Consider the following 21,827-nt stretch of genomic DNA (forward strand, 5'->3'; position numbering starts at 1 on the left):
GGAGGCAGGGCAGGAGGCAGTGGAAGGAGGCAGTGGAAGGAGGCAGGGCAGGAGGCAGTGGAAGGAGGGTACAGTGTAGCACAGGCATTTGTTAGGATAGGTTGCAGGATTTCTTTGTGAAGAAAGATATCGTGGGATTTGATGGTGTTTGTCAAACTGAAATGGTTGAAGCTGAAGCCTTTGTCCAGCATACACAAGGTCAAGTGATCCATTCCAGAACTGGAAAGGAAGAGAAAGAGTGAGATTGGTAGATAAATGATAAATTGATCCATAAGTAGATAGATAGATAGATAGATAGATAGATAGATAGATAGATAGACAGATAGATAAGGCTGGACATGGTGCATGACTTTAAACCTAGGAAGCAGAGGCAGGTGTATCTCTGTGGGTTTGAGGCCAGTGGTATACATAAAGAGTTCTAGGCCAGTTGGGGCTACATAGTGAGACCCTTTCTAAAAAAGAAAAAAAAATGGAATTATTAAATCAGAGATTGGACATAAGGTGGGATCCATGACAGTAGAGGCATTTAGGGACCATGGACATTTAGGGGACTGCTTTGTCTTGAGTTCAGGTCCCAGACATTTCCCTGAAGTCCTCCACATGCACATTCGGGCAGAGGGACAGATGTAATTTGATGGTGATGCTGGCTACTCCACCTTTGAAAGTCACTGACCTGTTTTCCACACAGTTCCCCGGGTCTCAGGATGGAGGTGTCCTGGCTGCTGGTGGTGGGTGTCCTGGATCCTCCCGGGCTCCCTGCAGGCTTCAGGTTTAGGCATTTCCCAGAGGGAGGGGCTGGTTGCCACTCCAGACATCTCTCTCCAGGCTTCTCCTGCATTTCTCAAAGCAGCACCCAGGCCTGAGCTCTTGTTCTGAGCACTTCCAGTCAGGTCCTACACTTGAGCCATCTGATCTTTAAGCACTGGGAGTCAGGCCACAGGTCCCCAAATGTCAACACAAAGAACCATGTTCAGCAGGGGATAGTGCGAGGACAGTCCTTTCTCTCTCCTCCCATGGACAGCCAAGCAAGGATGGGCAAACAAGTGTCTCCCAAATCAGCCAGGGCTCCCTCTTGGTTTTGGCTGAGGGATGGAGTCCAGGCCTTGCTCAGTATCTGCCAACCAGTGGGAGGGGGTTCACAATCGATCAGTTCTGGGCCTGCCCAGATGGACAGTCACTTCTTAAGGTGCAGAGAGACCCAGATGGGAAGGACAGCGACCAAAAGGGCCTTCTTGGCACAACCTTCCAGAATAACATGGGACTTGGGGATCCCCCTGGAGTTCCTGCCAGCTCCCCATCTGTCTCCCCACCACTTACTCCTCCTCTCTTCTCTGTTCTCCCTGTCTTTTAATTCCCCACTCACCATCTTTACTGAAGCCCCCTGGTTGCTATGGAAACCCAATGCAACCAAGGAAGCAGAATTTGGAGGGGTTCTGAGGTTTCCAGCCCAATAGATCCTGCTTTGATCTCCATTTGTCCAAGCCTAGGGAACATTTATCGTGCCTTCAGAACATGGGTTTGTGGTCTCCTTTAAAGAGTAGAGGTGAGAACTGGGTACCTTGGCTCACACCTATAATCCCAACCTTCAGTAAAGTGAGGTAGGAAGATTGTCAACAGTTCAAGGCTAACCTGGGCTACATTGTGAATTCTAAGTCAGCCTAATCTTGTCTCAGATAAGTAAGGAGGTAGGAAGATAGTTCAGATAGGCTAGATGGTCAGCATTCACTGTCCAATGCGGTGCCTGACACTGCCTTAGGCGATGAGCAAGTTACACCAAGGCTCTTGTCCTTGGGAAGGTACAGCTAGACAGACCAGAATCTAATAGTTAAACAGAAACCAAGAAAAAACCAGAGAGTGGGGAGAATAACAGAAAATCCGATAGACCTCGGTGGTGCCGGGCCTGTTGCTGGCTAGCTTTCATCGATTTGACAGAAGGGTAAGGCTAAGGCGCAGTCTCCATCACACGGCCTGTGTGAGGGGAATTTTCTTGACTGGTGATTGATTGATGTGGAAGGCCCAGCTCACTGTGGTCAGTGCTGCCCTTAGGCAGGTGGTCCAGGGTTGTATAAAAAAGCCAACTGAGCAAGCCACAGGGAGTAAGCCAGTGAGCAGCACTCCTCTGGGGTCCTAGCTTCAGTTTCTGCCTCCGGGTCACTGACTTAAGTCCTTGCCTTGCCTTCCCTCAGTGATGGATTGGAGCCTGTAAGCCAAACAAACACTCCCCCACCCCCAACCCCCCCACCCCCTGCAACCCCAAGCTGCTTCCAGTCAGCGCTCTACCACAGCGACAAAGGAGCAAACTAGGACAATGGGAAACCTCACTACTTGGGAGCTGAGAGAGGATTTCAAACTCAAGGTCTTGAGTGAGTTCAAGGCCAGCCTGGGCATCTTACTAAGACTTTTTCCAATAGTTGTCCTGTGACCTCCATATGCATGCCACAGTCCATAAACTCCCATTTCCAAAAAACAAAACAACTAATGTGTAAAGTAAAAAAGCTGAAAGAGGACTTGCCCAGCATATATGAGGCCCTCGGCTGGATCTCAGTACTACACAAGGGAACAAAGAAGTTTCTACGGCACAGCTCCCCCATCCCATGACCCCAGACGACAAGCATTCTCAGCAGGGAGGACAGCAAACACCCACTTAGCTCGTGTGAGAAGCTGGGAAGAGACTGAAGATGCAGAGACAGAATGCAGCAGGTGATGGCAAAGGTGGCTTAGGCTGTCAGATCAGAGAGGCCAGTCAAGGCCAGAATGCATGGGAGATTGTAGGCCATGGGCCCGGGCTGGAATTCCAGTGTAGGTTTGGTGGGACTAACACAATCCGATACGGGTTTTGAACATACCACTGACTGAGATTTGAGGGGATGGTAGGGGTATGAGAGAGACCAGAGAAAGCAGCCGTGTGCAGAGGCTGCTGCTGCATAAGAATAGGCCTGGAGGGATGTTTGTTCAGTGAAATCCAGATGCCCAGCACCCATGTAAAGGCCAGGTACAGGGGTGTACACCCATAACCTTGGCACTCAGGATGGGGTGGTGGCAGGGAAATGTAGATCCTGGAAGGACAGTGACCAGCTAGGGCAAGCTCCAGGGTCAGGGAGAGGCCTTGTCTAAATAAATAAATACATAAATAAATATAAGGTGGAGGCCAGATATTGGTGGCACTTGAGAGGCAGACAGAGACCCTCTGTGAATTTATGCCTAGCTTGGTCTATATAGTGAATCACCAGTCATGGTGAGACACTGTCAAAAAGAAAAGAAAAAGGAGAGGTGGCTTGGAGCAGGGTAGTAGCAACTGACAAGCTATTGGATGGACTGGACAAGAGAACATTCTGGGGCTGGAGAGATGGCTCAGTGGTTAAGAGCACCGACTGCCCTTCCAGAGGTCCTGAGTTCAATTCCCAGCACCCACGTGGTGGCTCACAACCATCTGTACCGGGATCTGATGCCGTCTTCTTCTGGTGTGTCTGAAGACAGCTAGAGTGTACTCATAATACATAAGTAAACCTTAGAAAGAAAAAGAAAACGAGAGAACATTCTGGAAGTGAAGCCAGAAGAACCTACTGAGTGAAGCAGAACTCAGTTTGTTGGGAGAATCCGGGAGGCTCCAGATGAAACCGTTCTTGGTTTTGGTCACTTCCTGGCTCTGGATTTGGTAGGAAGGGGTCAAGGACGCTAACAGACAGTAGAACTCTTTTTTTTTTTTTTTTTTTTTTTTTTTTGGTTTTTTGAGACAGGGTTTCTCTGTGTAGCCCCAGCTGTCCTGGAGCTCACTCTGTAGACCAGGCTGGCCTCAAACTCAGAAATCTGCCTGCCTCTGCCTCCCAAGTGCTGGGATTAAAGGCGTGGGCCACCACCGCCCGGCGACAGTAGAACTCTTGACCACACTTAAATTCCAGGTTCTGACAGGGCTCTTTCTCCTGTTTCAGCAGTGTGTACAGTCTCCTAGAGTTCCTACTAGCCCACAGGCCACACTTCCTCCATCTTTGTCTGTGTTCTCTCTCCCCTCCACTCTGAGGATTTATGGATCTTTACTCTTTTAGCTCCCGCACTCCGCACTCCGTAGGACTCCATTCTGTCTCCTGGCTTTGAGCATTGCTGTGTGTTCAACACTCCTACTATAGCACAAGAATGAGACCTCACCCTGGGATTCCAGATCCAAGTAGCTCCCCCACTCACTGCTCCCTCTGGAATACTGAGTCAGCTCCAACATCACAGGTCTACACTCCAACTCCCCAGCCTCCCTGTAAACTGGCTCCCGCCTGGACCCCTCTCAACAAACCACCTCCGCGCCTCCACTGGGAGCACTTCCGGTTGCGTTGCTCAAGCCTTCCAGGCATCCCTAGCCGCCTTCTCTTCCTACCCAAACCATAGCCAAACCTTCTGCAGATCCTGCAGTCGCCCCTCCCAAAGCAAAAAACAACAGCAACAACAAAACCCACCAAATTCCAATCGCTTCTCACCTCTCCCAATCCACTATTATCAATCACTTAGCTTCTCTCTGTCGCTTTGTAACTGTCTCCCTTGCCCCCCACTGTCTCTACTTAACACACGGCAGCCAGGGCAATCTTCACATCCCTGCCTTCACGTCGTGTCGCTGTGCTGTTGTAACCTCGCAATGGGGTGCCACCTCACCTCAGCCAGGCTAAGCCAAGGTGGCCCCTGCATGATCTGCGCTCCACTGGGTTCCTTGCCATCACTTGGTTATTAACTCTTGTTTCCCAGCCCCCCTTGAACACACCCCTCAACCCCAGCTCTTGAGGTCTCCCCTAACCTTTGTTCCAGCCACACTCATCTCCTCTACTCTCCTCTAGTTCTCGAGCTAGCTGTTCCTCTACCTGGGTGTCTCCTCCCCCCCACCCCCCAATCTGAGAGCCTTGCCCCAACAGGTGTCTGTTCAAACACGAAGCTCTCAGCAAGGCCTTCTTTGATCATGCTGTTTATGCCAGCCGGCACCCTTCACACTCATTCCTGTCTCTGGAGCTGTGTCTGATACGCTCTGTCCTGTTGGCTGTGCCCCCTCCTGCCTCCCTCAATAAGCTGAGCAGAAAACAATGGGGATTTCGGTGTTTTGTTTTGTTTTTTAACTTCCTGGTCTATCTCATCTGCCCAGAGCAGAGTCAGGCACTCAGTAAATATTTATTGAATGAATGAACAGTATTGGGGTGAGACCTCAAGTGGCTGCCTAGACCTGGAAATGTTCTAACTCGGATACAGTGTGACTGCTGAGCCACAGGTTGTCCATCTGGAGAGAGCGAGCTCTGAGATTTTTTGCACAGCGGCAGGATGGGTAGACGGGACCCATAGCTGTGGGAGAAGAGAGCGCTTACTCAATTATTCATTCCTTCCAGCCAAGAGCTGGGTTGGATCTTTGGTGGGTTTGACATGAAATGCAAGTTTCTGATTTAGACTTGGCATGACTCTGAGAATCCCAGGGGAGAGGATGAGCGAGGGTCTAGCCCAACCTGCTGAGGAGAGGCCTGACCACTGAGCTGGGTTTCTCTCTGTGAGGGTATCACGGGAGCGTACTAAAGACACAATGTCTGAGAGGCACTTGGAGAAGGCTCAGGAGTTCAAGGCTGGGAGGCTGCGCAGTGAAGCCCGATGCCAGCCCAGGTTCCACAAGATGCCATTTTAAAGGAAATGGACAAGTGAGAAAGAATCCAAGCAGGACTTGGTAAGGACAGAAGGAAGAGAGCCTGAGGCACTAACCTTGCCCTAGCTGACCCAGGGACAGAGTGGTAGGCCTTTTGGCTGAGCCTAAGCCCCGTCCTCCTCCCCTCTCTGGGTCTTGCCATAGCTCCCTGCTTATTTTCCCCAAAATAAATGGCTAAGCATATTGGGCCGGCAATAACCCCTTGAAATCAGTTGTTATCACAGTTAACAACCAGTTTGGCTTCAGTTCAGGCTGTTAACTATCAAACCACTAAGTACGGTAATGATTGATTCTTGGCCAGTTGCAGCTTGAGTGGGCTGTAAAACCCCATTAGTGAGGGCTCTGTGGAGGCAGCAACTCAAAGATAAACAAATTGCTGGGTGCTCTGGCCTAGCTTTATCCTACTGCTCTCTGCTCAGCTCCCATGGGTCCCTGGCCTGGGGGCCTACTGGGCTCTGCTCCTTCCCAAGCCTCAGCATATCCCCACTCTCCTGCCCACCTCTCTGGCCTCTCCCCCCATTGTAGGGCAGCTCTTCCCTCTGTACTTCCCTCTCTACTGCTCAGCTCTCCTATGTGACCATACCCCAATTCCACCAAGTACCTCCAAAGACGCTCCCAGCCCAGAGGCTGGAGGCTTAGCTTTGGCCTAGCCACTGACCACCCTTGGCCCAGCCAGGCCTCACTTTGTAGCCAGGATCACAGGCGAAGAGCCTGACATTCCATCACCCCCTCCTAGACTCCCTCCCACCCTGTGGCTTTCCCCAGGAATTGCTCTCAAACAAATGACATGTGGGTAATTACTGGGCTGGGGGCTGGACAGGCGACCGTGCAGATGAAAGCGTTTCCTGGACGCTCTCTTCATTTGCATGGCATCAGAAGCTGTTCAGAAGGTGTGACTTTTCCCACAGTGAGACCCCAGCTCCTCGCACAATAAAGCCAGGCTGCTCACCCAGAATTAATTAAAGGGGGAGGGGAGCGGAGGACAAGGCACCCGGTGCTGGGGGAACTGGAAGACAGCTAACTGAAGCCCCTTCCCCAGACCCCCAGTGTTCCCCACACCTGAAAAACCACACTCAACCTAGATGCCCTGAGATGAGTACACAGTTCCTGAGGGTCCCCAGTCTCTTGTTTCAGGCTTTCCACAGAGCCTTGGTAATGGTGAGGCTGAGCCTGAGACTTGGGCTAGAACAACTCTGGAATGCCCCATGGCTAAGGAAGCCTTTGCTGCCCCAACCCATGCCAAGTGAGGTGCCAAAAAGAGGCCTGCAAGGAAGAAGTTTCCAGATTGTCCTAGTAGCTGGGCCATCGGAACACTCAGCGAGGAAGGCCTGCAGGGAAGAGTGGGCCAGCTCTGGGCACTCAAGCCTTGCTTCTGAGCCTTCTTTGGTATGCCCTGGTGCTCGTCCCAGAAGCCTCTCTTCCACTCTTGCCTGTGTAGGCCTAGCTCTTTATCCTGAAGGCCCAGATCCCCCAGTTTGGCCTCTTCAAGGACAACTGTGCCTTCAGTTTTTCAGGAGCACCTGAGCTGGGCGCTTTCTTTTCACAGCCAGGCCTGATGATTCTTCCAAAGCTGACTCAGCCCCATGACAACCAGCCTAGGCAGTGCTCCGCACCTAGGCAGTGCTCCCACCCCCGGCCCCTCAGACACTGGGCGATTGCTCTTCAGCTTTTGAAGTTAGATTCTATAGAGTCTGATCAGCCCTGTGGTCTCTGTCCTGTTCCTCGTACAGATTAGAGCTGCAGAGCCAAGAGGGCTCCAGCGAGTTCTTCATTTTGGCCCTGGGCTTGGGAAGTGTTAGCAGAACAAGGTGGTCCCCCTCCGAGAGATCCAAGGCCAGCTCAGAATCTGCCCCCTGACCCCCGCCGCCAAACAGGTCTTCAGATGGAGGATGGCCTTGGACATGCAGCTGGGACAGCACCATGGGAAGGGGCTATTCCTGGCAGGACTCAACCTCCAACACACATTTTTTTTGTTTGTTTGTTTTGGTTTTTCCAGACAGGGTTTCTCTGTGTAGCCCTGGCTGTCCTGGAACTCACTCTGTAGACCAGGCTGGCCTCGAACTCAGAAATCTGCCTGCCTCTGCCTCCCAAGTGCTGGGACTAAAGGGGTGCGCCATCACTGCCCGGCTCCAACACACATTTCTAATATGCAAGTTAAATAAACGTTTCAGTCATTTAATAGTAACTAGTACACAAACCCCTTGACTGACACCTACCCCTAAGGAACTGACCTAGGCCTAATCTTTTTTTTTTTTCTCTCCCTACCCCTGCCTTGGATACAGAGTGGCCCCGTTGGCCTGGCAAGGTGCCCTGCCAGTCCTGGGACTTCAGGAGACCGTCTGCCAGACCAGAGAGCCCTCCACCCCAGGGAGCCCCACAGGAACCCAGACTTAAGTCCCACCAAGTGGGTTTTTCCTGAGAGCTAAGAAGACAGACACCACAGCCAGTGGAATACAAAAATAGAGCCTCTCTTTTGTTTTTAAAAAAACAAAAACAAAAACAAAAACAAAAACCCAACAGCAAACAATATGCACAACTAGAAGGCAGCTCCCCAGCCCCTCCCCTTCGCAGTGCCGCAGAGCCCTCCAGCTCTCGCTGGAGTCCGCGGGCGGGGAGGAGCCGGGCGAGCGCCTATCGGGGCTCCGGGGCCCAAGTCCTCTGGCTGCCGCGCAGGCTGCGCGTGAAGGGCGGGTAGTTGAGGAACTCGAAGCGCAGGCTCTGCTCGGTGGTGTGGTGGCCCCGCGGCAGGCGCTTCATGAAGTGCACCTCGCGCTGGTGCTGGCGCGTCTTGGAGCCCTTGCGGGGCCGGCCCTTGCGAGTAAAGGCCATGTACCAGCCCTCGTACTTGGCGTTCTGCAGCGCCGTGTAGTTGTTCTCCAGCACGATCTCCGTAAACACGCAGTCCTTGCCGTTGCCGTTGCTCTGCAGGTAGTTGGGGGTGGGGTAGGGATGAGGGGGCAGGCGAGGTGTTACCGAAGCCTCCCTCCTTGGGAGGCAGAGGGCCAGCGGCCCCAGACAGCAGGTGGGCACCCCAGCAGATGGCGAGGGGAGCCTGAGCCCGGCCCCACCCCCTACCCGGGCACCCGCTCTCTAATCCCTCACAACCCACAGCCCACCCGGCAACTTCCTGTCCTCCTGGGCAGCAGTGACACATGGCTGTCCACGGAGGGGCTGGGCCCGAGGCAGAGGGGCCCAAAGCCTGCCTGTTCTGGCCTAAGGCCCATCAGTCTGGCCTGGGCTGCGGGAGTTTCTCCACCTGCCCCTCCCCCCCCCCCCCCCCCCGACATCCCCACCCCGAATCTCTGGACTCAGGATCAGCCCCCAGGACAGACACCCTATGCGGGGGAGGGGAAGCCTAGAAGGGACTCTGAGGCCCAAGCCCTGAAGCCTAGGAAGTGGGGAGCTCAAGACTGGAGAGGAGCCGTGACTAATGGGGCCATTTCAGAGCTAGGCCGAGGGGCTGGGCCTGCGGCTTACTGAACATTCCAAATGCTGGTACCATGTAATTGGACATAATAGCAAAGCAATTTGGCGATTTGTTAAAAAGATATATGGAATTTGCCATCACCACCCCCAACCCCTTTCCTAGCCTTCATCTTCATAGGTTTTCCTCTCTCTGGTTGTTTCTTTCTCTCTTACTACTCCGTCTAATCATAAGGCAAGTAAGTCCTGAGCTAACCGAGGTTCCATGCCTCTCCACCCACTTTCTTGGGATTAAAATGTACGAGAGAGGCTCAGTCAGGCCACATCACCTCTCAAGGCCCACTTCCGTTCTGGAGCCTCACCTTGGCAATCAGCTTCCCCTTCTTGTTCATGCAGATGTAGAGACCCGTCTCTGCTCCGCGGACTCGGACTCTGCTTCCAAAAGTATCGGTCTCCACAACAAGCTTGGCTGTCAGGGGAGTTATGGGATGGACGGTCAGTACAGCTGTGACCTCTCTGTTCTACAGCTTTATCTTAGTTGGTCCAAGGACATGTCCTATCCCCGGAACAACTGCTCCAGGGGGAAGGAACAGAAAACACAGGTTCCAGCACAGCCCATCTGCGGACACATTGGCTAGCCCTAAGAAAGGTGGACTCTTCTCAGAACCCAAGACTCCACCTCTGGGCTTACAAAGGAAGGATCTGAGACAAGTAACTGTTTACAAGACAGGTGTCATAGAAATGTTTGGATGCATCAAATCTCCGTTTCTTTAGATTCCCTTTCATGCCAGAAGCTGCTGCTGCTGCTTTTTTAAGGTCGAGGTGCCAAGTAAATTTTAAACTGTGTAGATTCCAGAGCTATTAGAGAGATCTCTAAATAGCCTTTCAACTTAGAATAGCATGAGCTCCTACCCCACAGACCATTAAGAACATTCGGAAACAGTGATGACCTCCTACCATGAAGCTAAAGGTAGAGACACCCTGTTCTGTTCCCTCTCGTCAGTTCTAACTACCAGCTCGGGCCATCCTTCACCCCTTGGGCAGCCCTGTTCTGCAAGAAGTGACAGGGGGTGGGGGGCTGGAGAGATGGCTCAGCCTACTGCTCCTGTAGAGGACCACAGTTCAGGATCCACATAGGGTGGCTCACAACTGCCTGAAACTCCAATTCCAGGGGACCAAACACCCTCTGTGCGCGCACGCGCACGCGCGCGCACACACACACACACACACACACACCCCATATATGTAATTTAAAAGAAGAGAAGGAAGAGGGTGTATCTCCCTACAGACTTTAGCCAACGGCCTTTTCTGGAACCAGACCCTGGTCCTGCCCTTCTTCTTCAGCCTCCCAATCTTCAGAGTCCAGCTCTGACACGCGGACTCCAACAACTCATTGTCTTTTCTCTCTCCCCCTCCATTATAGCAGGGTTTCTCAGGCACTGGCCAAAGCTTTCAGAGGTGGTATAAGCTCCGGCTGAGTTCTGCGCCCTCCTCTACTTCCTGTTCACATGGAACAGCCAACTTGCCCCAGAAGCTGGTCCTGGTCACCTCTTTAGAGAATTGCTCTCTTAGAGGATTGTCCCCAAGAAGAGAGGGAGAGCTGAAATAGATGACAGGGCAGAAGAGACTGAATCTCCCGCCTGCCCCACTACAAAGCCCAGACCTTTTTCTCCCTGAAAAAGCACTCTATCTTGACATGTGGCTCTCTCTCTATGACCAATACCAGGGGTAAGGGGGCACAGGGACCATCAGTGAAGTCCTCGCACTGCCTCGCCTCTGACTGCCTGTTTCACATAGACACAAAAGTGGCACCCAGGAGCTGAAGTCCTCAGTCTGTCCCCAAGTCAGTTGGGAGGTAGGTAGAGATGTTTCCCTCTCGTCCTCACCACCTCTCCAGGCAAACTGTTCATTCCTCTCACGCATGCTTTGTAGAGCAAGAAGCAATTGCTCCGTGGCCAGGGAAGGATGCCGGCTAGAGGGGGTTACAGGAACCTGCTCTGAGGATGCCAGCCGAGTGTCATATTGCAGAGTGGGTACCTCTGCCCATTCTTGGGACCCAACATAGCCACTGGGACCTCTCTTCTGCTCTCATCAGTCTATATACCTTAATGCCTCTTTTATGGGCTTTTTGGAGCCCCAGATTCAAACTTCTGCCCTTCAGGCAGAGACCTAGGAGTCCTGGAAGCCTCCTCTGGGTCTGAAGGAAGTGAGAGGGCATCTGACCTCGCTACTGCCTAAAGACCAATTCCATCACGGCCAGCCTAGTTTCTCCTTCCCACCCCAAAACCCAAGGATGCTAGGCCATTTGCTCCAGGAGAGCAAACTCTGGAGGAGCTCCGCATTCTTTCCTTTTTCTTGTTGGGAAGCTGAGGAGGGCAGCAAGCAGCCAATTTGGAGGGACAAAGAGCCCGAAGGCCAGCTCTGCCAGCCCAGCGGGGGAGCTCGGCCACCAGGCAGGCTGCCCCCACCCCCAGCCAAAGAACCCCCGCTCTGGTCTCCTTGGATCGATCAGGGGAGCCTGGCCATGTAGTTTACAGAGACTTTCCCAACCAGGCTTTTGCAAAGCTTGACATTTTCGAACCTATTCTCCCACCCCAGTGACAGATTTATCCCAGGAAAATTATGTCTCTTCCTCTAGCTTTGAAGGGAAGTCAGCTACGTCGATGCTGAAAAAATGCAGCGAGACATACTCGATCCCCTAAACTGGCTCGAGAAGAGGAGAAAGTATTCAGGAAATGTTAAAAAAGGTGAAAGTAAGAAGAGTTTTAATCGCTCTGCCAGACGCGGGGGTCTCTCCAGAGATCCCTAGAGAACAACCTTGAGCCTCTTTTTTTAACATTTACAGACTTGCAACTCCTTTCAAACTCTACATCTGAAAAAAAAAAAAAGCCTGGTTCTTTTTCTGTTTTATATCATTCTCCATTTTTCTTCTTAGCTCTTAAAATGCCTCACCTTTTTATTACATTTTAATAGAGCCTTCCTTACTCCTTTCATGCTTGTTTAAGTTGATCATTATTTAAAGGTTTTTTAAACACACTATTCCGCTCTCTAAAAACAACACCAGCCGCCCGGAGGCCTTGCCTTCCCTGTGGTACATCCAGGAGTCTGGAAATTGGCCCCACTTCAAGACAAGAATATTGAATGTTTTAGAAATCAATCAGTCCTTAGCCCCTGCCCTAGTAGCTCCCTACACTGAGCAACCCTACGGGGAGCCGCCGGCCGACTAAGCCCCGCGGGGTATCCACAGCGGAGCGGCGAGTCTAACTTGCAGGCCGAGGTTCCCTGTGCAATTGACCCTTCTGAGCAGTTAGCAGTTATCTCCCTTTTCCAAGCTGGGCAAACTGGGGGATTTCTCGACTTTCTTTTTCCCATTCTCCTTTTGTGGGCCCTGGCGACATATCCTCTTTCAAGAACTCCGCTTAAATCTGGGCCTCTCCCCTGAACCCTCTGCCTCCACCTGCAGCTGGGAAGAGGTGTGTGAACAGGGGGCGTTGTAAGGGAGACTCCTGAGTTCATTCATTTGCAAGGAAGAGAAGGCACCTGTTGGCCCAGTCCTCCCCAGGGTCCCTTCCCCACTATTCTCTCCAGCTGACCCCAAGGCACCTCTTGCCTTAGCTCCTTCCCTTCTCAGGTGGGGAGCCTCGTAGGCCTTTCTGGCCAAAGCAGTTAGGGCTGGCAGGGAGTGGCGTGGTCCAAGCTGCCTCTCCTCGCCAGGATCCGGGGAATGCGCCTTACCGAAGGGGTCTCCGTCTTCTGCCATGGCGTTGATGCGCTTGTTGGCCAGGACCTGCACGTGCTTCCCGCTGGTGCGGCTGTAGAGCTGGTAGATCCGGATAAGGCGGCGGCTGAGCTGATCCGTCACCAGGCTCTGCTCCCTCACATGCTGTGTAAAATTAGGTGAGGACTGAACAGTTACCTTTAGGAAATTGAAAAATACACAGCACGCCATTATAATGCTACTCCGCCCAGGGACCCTGAGTCGGTCCCCATTGCCCACGTACCCTCCTCCCGCCGCGCCAGGCAGCCAGCGGGGACTGGGGGCATCCCCACAACATGCCGGCTCGGGCCACCAACCCCCTCGGGGAAGTCGCGCAGACCCAGCCCAGGATGGATGGATGAACCCAGGAGGAGGGAGAGTCTGGACCCACCTGTTGGGAAACACCCTGGGGCTCCCGGGCAGCTCGGAGCAGGGAAGCGGGCTCCCTGCCCAGCGCAGGCCCCCCGCCCGGGCCTTCCTAGAGGAGCAGGGTGCTTTTAAGTAGCGAGGCAACGCTACCCGACCCGTGACATTTATAAAGACAAATTTACGGACCAAATGTTGAGAATGCAAAGGGCCTACGTTAACACGATCGCTGGCCCAAACCGGCCACAGGTCTCCCCAGAGAGCAGCGGAGGGGTTATTTGCTGCGACTACATCCCAACTACCCTTGACAAGGAACCCCCGCTGACTGCGGCTCCCGCCTTCCTTAGGAGGCCAGGTGTGGCTACAGGTAGCCTTCCCATCCACCCGAACTGGCCAGCGCGCCTCTGAGAGTCGCTGGGCTCAAGACCCTTGGGTTCTAGTCTCTCCACTCACTCGCTGGGTGACTTTAGGCAGGACACTGTCTCTCTGTTCCTTAGATCCCTCCTCGGGGTAGTTTGGGGCTGGATTTGTAAAGTTCTTTCCAGCCCTGCTGCGCTGGCCGAAGGGTCGGTCCTCGTGTCCCTGCCCGAGAGTGTCAGCTGGGTCCCCCGCGCCCGGCCCCCGCTTCTGCGCAGCACTCCTTACCTGGGCTTGGAGGCAGAGAACCAGCAAGTGCAACAGCCTGTGGGAGACAAAAGCGGGCAGGAGAGAAGCGCCGGGTGAGCGGAGAGGGCTAGGCGGGCGCTGGCCGACGGGGGACGAGGGGGGCGACCGTGGTACTCACAGGCAGCTCAGCGCGGAGCGGGGGCTGCCCATGGCGCGCGGCCCCGGGAGCACCGAGAGCCCGGGCGGGGTCACGCCGTCCCACTGGAGGCCGCGAGGGGACAAGCGGAAGGTGCGGAGGCCGAGGAAGGTCGGGGTGCGGGAAGCCAGCGGCTGTCCCGACGCGGCTCGGCGGGTCCGGTGGAATGTCGTGCACGCCGCGCGCGCCGATCCCCTCTGCGCTACTGCCGGAGCCGGTGGCCGCTGGCTGCTCAGGAGCCGGAGCAGGCGGGAGGGTAACGGGCCTGTGGGGTGGGTGGGTGGGGAGGGGGGGAAGGGAAGGGGAGGGCAGGGGCGGGGGGCGCCGCACCGGCCGCGAGGGGGGAGCGCGGGGCGGGCGGCCGGAGCCCGCACCCCGGCTGGGCGCTGGGGCCGGGTCGCCGCCCGGGGCGGGGGCGGGGCGGCCCGGGGCGGGGCGGCGGGCAGAGCAGGGATTGGGGGGTCTGGCCCAGGGGAGGGGTCTGGGGACCCGCGGGAGGGGCGGGGGCGGCTGGTGTGGGCGCCTCCCACTACCCTTGCCTGCCGGTTCCAGCGTTCCGGGGGCGGGATCGCCCAGGGATTGGGGCGCCTGGGACAGCATGTTTGGTGGGGTCCCTCCCGTACGCTTGAGTCCTACAGGACTGTTGATCCGCGGAGGGTCGGGGGTCTGCTTCTCTCTGGCCTCCTCGAAGGTCTCTGAGTCGCCTAATGTGTGTCGCACTCGCCCCGGTGAACTGGGCCCCGGTGCTGAGCGTCCCTTGGGCGCCGCTGTAACCCGGTGCCTTCACCTTTCGGAGAACCTAACCCTGCTGATTTCCTGTCTCACAGTCTCCAAAGAGGCTCTGGGAGGGAGAAATGCCCCTGTCACCCCATTATCACCTTCAGCCTTGCTCCTGTCTGTCCTCATTCAACTCCACTATTCTGAAGCTTGGGAGGAACCTGAGGCGTCTATGTGGTAGAAGCTCAGGGGTCTCTGAAGGACCCGCAGCCACTGCTTCTGAGCAATTATCAGGGGCAAAAATAACGACATTCAGCAACACTCAGGACATGGACCGAGCTGCCTAGCCTCTCCCCTTCTGAGTTCCAGGTTTTCCTTGAGCAGGTAGCTGGTGTCTTGTGTCACTTGGAAGGGGGTGGGGGTGTTGGTGAGAAGGTAGAGACTTCTGTAAGCCTTTTCAAGCCTCTCACCTCATGGCTTTCTCCATAGGGCTACTGGGAACCCTGAGCCACTATTTTTGTTTCTGTGGGCACAACCTGGGTAGGTATTTTTAAGAACAGGCGCTGGGCAGTGGTGGCGAAAGTCTTTAATCTCAGCACTTGGGAGGCAGAGGCAGGCGGATTTCTGAGTTTGAGGCCAGCCTGGTCTACAGAGTGAGTTCCAGGACAGTCAGGGGTACTCAGAGAAACCCTGTCTCGAAAAACAAAACAAACAAAAACAAAACAAGAACAGATGGCTACATTGATGTACCACCAGGCCGCTGCCTTCATCCACAGTCTCCTCTCTGCGAACCCTCTATGCCTCTGGGGTACAACCAGGGGTCTGAGGTGGCCCTAGCAAGACTTTGTAGGTTAAAGAGAGGTAAGCAGGTCCTTGTCAGCCAACATCCGGTTCTGTCTGCTGCCCCCTTTTCTGCATCCCATCTTTCCCCCACTCCTCACTGCAAATGCAAGCATATGAGTCCATCTCAGCCCTTCAAGTGCTGAGCAGTATATAGAAGGACAGGTTCAAGGAGACAGTCTCGGTCCTCCTCAGAGTAGACTTCCTGAGCCCATAGGTGATTTCCCTCACAAATTCTGTTCCCCACTGTTTTGATCCACACAGACCTGGAGGTGACGGATCTGTGTTATAGGCTCAAGGATTGCAGCTCATAGCAGAGCTGGGGCAGAGGTGCTCTGCAGGTAGTGCTGGTTGGATGGATGGGGGCAACCTGACTGAGCAGTTAGGCTGCCTTCCACCCATGGTGATTTCTCAAGGACACTTGGCTTCACCTGCCAACCGACCGATGATAGCTTGTATCCGTCAGTGATGTGGCAGGCAATAACAGCTCCTTTCAACCCCACTGGAAAGTGGGTCCATGAAGGGGAAAATGAGCTGCAGGGGCTCTAGTGTCCTCCACAAAGGGGCCTTTGGGATGATGCATGTTGGGTTTTTTTTTTGTTTTTTGTGTTTTCATTGCTCCAAGCTGGCAAAGGTGATGTCTGTTTGCTCACAGAGTTTACTTCATGTGTGGAGCATAAAAGATACTCAAGAGTGTTTCTTCTTGAATGTACTAACAAGTGAATGCCTAAACAGATGGATGGGCGAAGGATGGGCTCCTCTGGAAAAGGAAGGGTCCTCTCTTCACTATGGACACAACACTTTGAAAATAAAATAAGCTTGAGGAACAAGACGCATGTAGGGATCAAGGAATCAGCCTGTCAGTAGGGCCCGGTTCTAGTTCCTCGAAGGTGTGTGTGTGTGTGTGTGTGTGATCAAGGAAGCAGCCTGTCAGTAGGGCCCGGTTCTAGTTCCTCGAAGGTGTGTGTGTGTGTGTGTGTGTGCGCGCGTGCATGTAGGGTGGAGCACCTGAGTTGCAACAGGATTATGGATCCTCCAGAGTTGAACCTTATTGATTCACCATCTGTGAATCACCTCCCTCACCCTCAGTGGACACTCCCCCCCCCCCAAAAGGTCCCAGGTCACGGTTTTACTCCTACTTTTGAACTCTGCTTCCCACCTCTGAGAGACCAAATTCTTCTACATGTGAGAACTCCCATGAACGCATTAGAGCTTCGCCTAGATCTTCGGGATCCTTTTCCTCTCCTCCAAATCCCCTGTCTTTGGGGGGGGGAGGATAGATGTGCCTCCCCCACAGTGGGCACCCAGAACCATCGGTGACTGACAGATGCAAATGTTCCACCGGGCTCCCGCAGGCCGCTCTCCCTCCCTCCCTTGCTAGCCTGCCTCCCGGCCAGCTCGCTCCTTCCTTTATCTTATCAAAGCCCCGTAATTACAATTGCTATTTTGTTTCCTCGAATCTGCAATCAGAGCTCCCGCGCCTAGATGAGGGAGCGCCTGTCATCCTGATCTCTGAGTGACAGCCTGGCCACCTTTCCCTGCCGCCCCCACACTCCACAAACACAAACACACACACGCACACACTCCCTCCTGCAAACACAAACACACACTCTTTGCCAACACAAACGGCCCTCTCTGCAAACACGCGGTCGCCGGGACCCAAATGCACCCCTCGCCCGGCCCCAGGCCCCTCAGATCCACACCCAGGCCACCAAGCCTGCAGGTCACAGCCTTGCGCGCCTTCAATGCCCAGCGTTCAAAGTGACACAGACTGTCAGGATGATTCAAACGCAAACCTCCGCGACTGCGTTAGCCACTTTGAACCGCTACAGAGAGCTACAGTTCTTCGTGTCTATCTCCCACCCCAAATCGGTTTCAGCCTTCTCCAGACACCATCCTATGCCTACATCTCACAAGTTCTCTGAGGCCAGATAATTGGCAGCACTCCTGTTGTGTGCCGAAAGTGCAGAAAAGGGCTATCCCTAAAAGGTGTGATCTGGAAAGAAGGAAAAAACAATTCCCAGGTCTGTCTGCACCGCGCTGCAAGGGGCCGGGGAAACTTCTGAACTAGAAGGCAAATGTGGATTGGGCTCCCACTGCGGGCAGGGCTGAGCTCGTCGTCCACCCGCCAGGAAAACAGGCCAGAAATACAATGGGCGATCAGTGGAGTCACAGGGGGTACACTGATGGTGGGGGAGTGTGAGCGTGGGCTAGGCGAGTGAGTATGGAAGGCTTCCGGAGAGATGGCTCGTCGCTGCACTTAACAAAGAGTTGGAGGCAGGAGCCAAAAGGAGGTAGGAAAAGTGAGTGCCTCCAACTAAGTCCTCTCCTCTAGCACGGGCGCTTCGTGTGAATGAAAACACATATGCACTCAAAACTTGTGATTTATTCCCTCCTATTCTGCCTTAAGTTTAGCTACCGTTGAGCCCACGTAGAGCGGTACAAGCACGAGCAGTTCTAAACACGCCCACCAGGGGGCGATAGTTCCGCCTTCCCCTCCAATACTCGGCTAACGGCTCCTAGCCCGTGCGGTGGTGGAAACACCTGGAGGGTATGGTCCTGGACTCTCGAAAAGGCACCCGCGACCCTGATCCCTGAAACACAAAAAAGCATCTCTTACTTAAGAAAAAGGGAGTCTGAGAAGTTACCTCTAACTCCTCACACAGATGGGGGGAAACTCTTACGGTCAGGAGGAACCACTTCGTCCTCTCCCCTCCTCCCCCCTACCCCATGGAGCCCAAGCTGGACTCCAGTTCCCAATTTTCTTGTCTCCTGAGCTACCACACCTGGGTTAGGTACCGCTTTCTCTACTGTAGGGGACACTCTTGAAGGCAACAGCCTGAGCTCAACCCAGCCTCTTTGTATTATCGAGAGGCCCCCTACTTGGTCAGCTGGCGTGAACTGGCCTGATTCTCAGGCCCTGTTTTCTGTCCGTCTTCAGCTTGTCTGGGGAAGTAACCTTTTGTTTGTTTGTAGGCCACTGATCCTCACCCATCCCAACCCATCAACACTGCTGACCTGCTGACCCCGGGGTGCACAGTCCTCACACAAGCAACCCCCTTTTCTCTTCCTGACATAACAGTAGCCAGGCCCAGGAACCACCTCGTTCTAGGGACAAGACAATATGGCAGAGGGGAGGGGGGAACCCCGCAGCGGGAGGTTGATTCCCATGGGCTCCTTTCTGTCCCCATATGCCAGGCCACCCGGATTCTGGTTTCCCTGTCACCCAATCTGGCCAGTTCCCTCCATCTGGCCCTGGGAATCAGGTTTCTAAGGGCCCTCTACTCAACCTACCTCAAAAGACCAAAGGAGCAGAGGCTGGTCCCCACCCTCTCAGGCCCTCTCCCTGGGCTGAGCCCCTCATGGGGCTAGGGATGCACATTCCTCAGGTCTCTTAAGGCCACTTCTCTGCCCCCTGCCCATCAGCCTGAGTGCTGACAGAGGCCCAGACCTCTTGTTTGGAAGCTGATAACCTCCTGCGACGGCCCTCCCCCAGCTGCAGGAACATGGAGAGGCTGCCGTGGGAGGTCCCTCTGCAGCAAGGCCTAGGAACTTAGGCTGCTTTGGGCCCAAAGCCCTGGGGAATAGGATCTCACATCTGAGCATCCTTTGTGCTGCTACAGTGCCACCTGGTGGTCCCGAGGGAAATGTCATCTCAGCATTGAAAACGCCACGCAAGGAGTGCAAAACAACCACACACCACTTTATTTAGATATTTATCTAAAAATGTAAAATGTTAAAAATGTGTTCTGAACTTTTTTTTGTCTTTTTCAGTGCTGGGGGCTGAATCTGGGTAGGTGGGTCAGGAGGTGTTCAAAGGTCGTCCCACCCCGACAGAAAAGGGAAGCACAGGACGCCTTGGGCAATGACCACTCTCTTAGCACCAGCCCAAGCCCTTCCCTCCCGCCCTCTATTCTCTTCAGCGAGAAAACCATTCTTGAACTTGTCCAGGAACATATGGAGCATGGCACCCTTAGCAAGCAGCTACCCGACCTGAGAAAATAAGAAAAAAAATCAGTATTTTTGGCCTCACCTGCTCCCTTTCACTTCCCAGGTCCTGCTGGAATCCTAGCCCCTCCTACTCACCAGAGGGCTAGGGCCTGGCCCTATGCTTTTTGGCAGGAAGGATGCCACACAGCTTAATTTCTTCTTCGCTTTCATCCTCACTTTCTTCTTCAGAAAGATCGTTGTTTATACAAACTGGTGGATACACACGGTACAGACAGGAGGTTAAAACCAAAGCTCCTTGACCACTACAGGTCACTGAACTGCTCGGCTGACAGGGCACCTTAACTCCCAGAGTTCCCTAGTCTAGACAGGAAGACCCTCAGATACTGAATTGGGAAGAAAAAAAAAAAACCCAAGAGAGCTGATCGCATCGTTGGAGCCCTACAGGAAGTTCACATGCCTGAGAGGCAGTGAGAGGCTCATAACACTGGGACAACCACCTGTGATGCAGGACACACTGAGAGATAGGCTGGGGCCAAGACACGAGTGGAGAGGGAGGGAGGCCTGAGGAGAGGGCCCACTCTTCTCACCGATCTGATGCCGACCAGTGATCCGAACAGGACCTGAACCGGACTTCAGGCGGAAGGTTACCGGTGGTTGGAGCTGGAAATCATCTAGACTGAGCTGGAAGACAAGAATGAAGAGTGCCTGACCCATTCTGGCCCACCCATTTTGCAATTAATACTGAAGTTCTTAAGCCCACCCCTACCCCAAGGAATGAATGGCTACAACTCACCATGGGCTGGCAAGATAACCTGAGGTTGGCCACAGGAACTGCAATCTCCCGATGGTCGTGATCCCGGGCCACGACTTCCACCACGTTACACTCGTCCTTGGCCCCCTCGGTAAGGCACAGCTGAAAGGCAGACGGAACCTCAGCGTCTCTCAAGAGGGCTGACACCAAAGCGAAGGGAGGCGTCTTACCCTGAATCGGCCGGGTCTCGGTCCCGAAGAGGGGACCAGAGAAGCAGCCCTCTCTGTAAGGGCAGCCTCACGTGCCTCTCACTGCGAGGATGGAGGAGCGGGGAGAGGCTAGGGCGGCGTGCCCGCCAGCCCCCTGCCTCGCCGACTCCCTCCTCACCCCCTTACCGTGTTCAAAGCCAGCACGTGTTCCGTATCATCCTCTTCCTCAACCTTGAAAGTAAAGGAGCGGGTGTGGCCGGAGAGCTCACAACCTGCAAGAGCCAGTGCGTTCGCCTGGGGTACACTCGTGGAGGGGACAGAGCGCGGGGGCGGCTCAAAAGCTCCGCTGTCCCCTCCACCGGGTCGCGGGCCGCCGCGGGGTGGACGGGCGTCCGTCTCGGGCCGCGAAGGGTTAGGGAAAGCGAGGGGCCCTCGGCCCACACCCACGTCGCCCGGCCGCGCTCCTCAGCCCGGCGCTCATCCACCCCGCACCACTCTGCCATTCCCGTGTTCAATACCGAAGAAGAAACTATCCATCGTGACGGGAGCCGGGACCCTGAGGCCCGCGACGCCCGCAGCCCGGGCTCGGCTCTCCTGCTGTAGGAACGCCAAAGCAGCCGCTGCGCCGGCCGCCATGCTGAAACGGCCGTGCGAGCCCCGCCCCCACGCAAGGAACGCCGCGCCTCGGCCAGTTCCTGCCCCGCCCCCTTAAAGGAGCCGCGCTCGCCGCGCTCGGGACAGCAGCCGTCGCCTCTTCCGCAAGGACAGGTAGCAAGGCCTCGGGATAGATTTTCACGCGGGCTTAAAGTTAGCGTCCATTCACTGAATCCCTTTCTTCCAACCCGGGGATATGTGCAGATCTCAGTGTAAACCTTTCGTATCTCCGAAAGGTTCCAGTAAACTCCGGGTACCGAGCAGCCATTTTTACTGTTCCCCGGGGATTCCTACCCACATCCCTGCCAAATTCAAGCTTCCTGATCATGATGGAGGCTTGACAGCAAGGACCTAAGCTCAGAGGTAAAAATCAACTACTGTTCCTAGAACAGCCTCTTGGGCGACACCCCCACCCCAATATTCCTCCATTTAAGGAGATGAAGACATGTACTCCCTATTCCAGAGAGAAGCTCGGTGACACCCCCAACTTCACACATTTTACCTGCAGTAACAGAGCAACTCAATTAAAACAAATGTACTTTTCTGAGAAAAACCTTTGCTCTAGAAGGCAGGAGGGGAGGGCTGTCTTCAAAATCCAGCAATAGCTTTGGATATCTGAGGGATCAAGAGATATGAGGAGCCGGGCGGTGGTGGCGCACGCCTTTAATCCCAGCACTTGGGAGGCAGAGGCAGGTGGATTT

General features: G+C 54.4%; 2 protein-coding genes and 3 long non-coding RNA genes across 7 annotated transcripts in view; 1 reads left to right on the plus strand and 4 right to left on the minus strand.

Annotated features, from left to right (window-relative positions):
- LOC116101277 overlaps positions 1–1,279 on the minus strand; it is a 14,093-nt gene extending 12,814 nt beyond the window's left edge. The window contains exon 1 of the long non-coding RNA XR_004122830.1: positions 674–1,279. This is a non-coding gene — a long non-coding RNA (uncharacterized LOC116101277). The remainder of the gene's footprint in view (positions 1–673) is intronic.
- Positions 1,280–1,439: 160 nt separating this feature from the next.
- LOC116101281 lies at positions 1,440–8,125 on the plus strand. Its single transcript, XR_004122831.1, has 2 exons — positions 1,440–1,543; positions 7,939–8,125. It is a non-coding gene; the product is annotated as an uncharacterized LOC116101281 (long non-coding RNA).
- A 131-nt stretch (positions 8,126–8,256) lies between these two features.
- Fgf8 (fibroblast growth factor 8) lies at positions 8,257–14,082 on the minus strand. 3 transcript variants are annotated; one of them, XM_031384886.1, is made up of 6 exons: positions 13,987–14,082; positions 13,848–13,884; positions 13,228–13,314; positions 12,815–12,962; positions 9,442–9,548; positions 8,257–8,578 (listed from the first exon to the last, which is right to left on the minus strand). In XM_031384886.1, exons 1-6 carry the CDS (start codon positions 14,016–14,018, stop codon positions 8,288–8,290), a joined length of 702 nt encoding a protein of 233 aa, XP_031240746.1. In that variant the 5' UTR covers positions 14,019–14,082; the 3' UTR covers positions 8,257–8,287. The 3 variants fall into 3 exon arrangements, with proteins under 3 accessions (XP_031240746.1, XP_031240748.1, XP_031240747.1); XM_031384888.1 differs by having other exon boundaries at positions 12,815–12,995; XM_031384887.1 differs by lacking the exon at positions 13,228–13,314 and having other exon boundaries at positions 13,656–13,884.
- A 3,845-nt stretch (positions 14,083–17,927) lies between these two features.
- On the minus strand, positions 17,928–18,762 carry LOC116103933. Its single transcript, XR_004123634.1, has 2 exons — positions 18,580–18,762; positions 17,928–18,155 (listed from the first exon to the last, which is right to left on the minus strand). It is a non-coding gene; the product is annotated as an uncharacterized LOC116103933 (long non-coding RNA).
- Positions 18,763–19,243: 481 nt separating this feature from the next.
- On the minus strand, positions 19,244–21,143 carry Npm3 (nucleophosmin/nucleoplasmin 3). Its single transcript, XM_031390511.1, has 6 exons — positions 20,991–21,143; positions 20,659–20,744; positions 20,306–20,425; positions 20,100–20,193; positions 19,648–19,761; positions 19,244–19,554 (listed from the first exon to the last, which is right to left on the minus strand). The coding sequence occupies exons 1-5, from the start codon at positions 21,106–21,108 to the stop codon at positions 19,655–19,657; spliced, it is 525 nt and encodes a 174-aa protein (XP_031246371.1). The 5' UTR covers positions 21,109–21,143; the 3' UTR covers positions 19,244–19,554; positions 19,648–19,654.
- Between the last annotated feature and the right edge of the window lie 684 nt (positions 21,144–21,827).

The sequence above is a fragment of the Mastomys coucha genome, unplaced genomic scaffold, assembly GCF_008632895.1.
Source record: "Mastomys coucha isolate ucsf_1 unplaced genomic scaffold, UCSF_Mcou_1 pScaffold21, whole genome shotgun sequence".
NCBI classification, from domain to species: domain Eukaryota; kingdom Metazoa; phylum Chordata; class Mammalia; order Rodentia; family Muridae; genus Mastomys; species Mastomys coucha.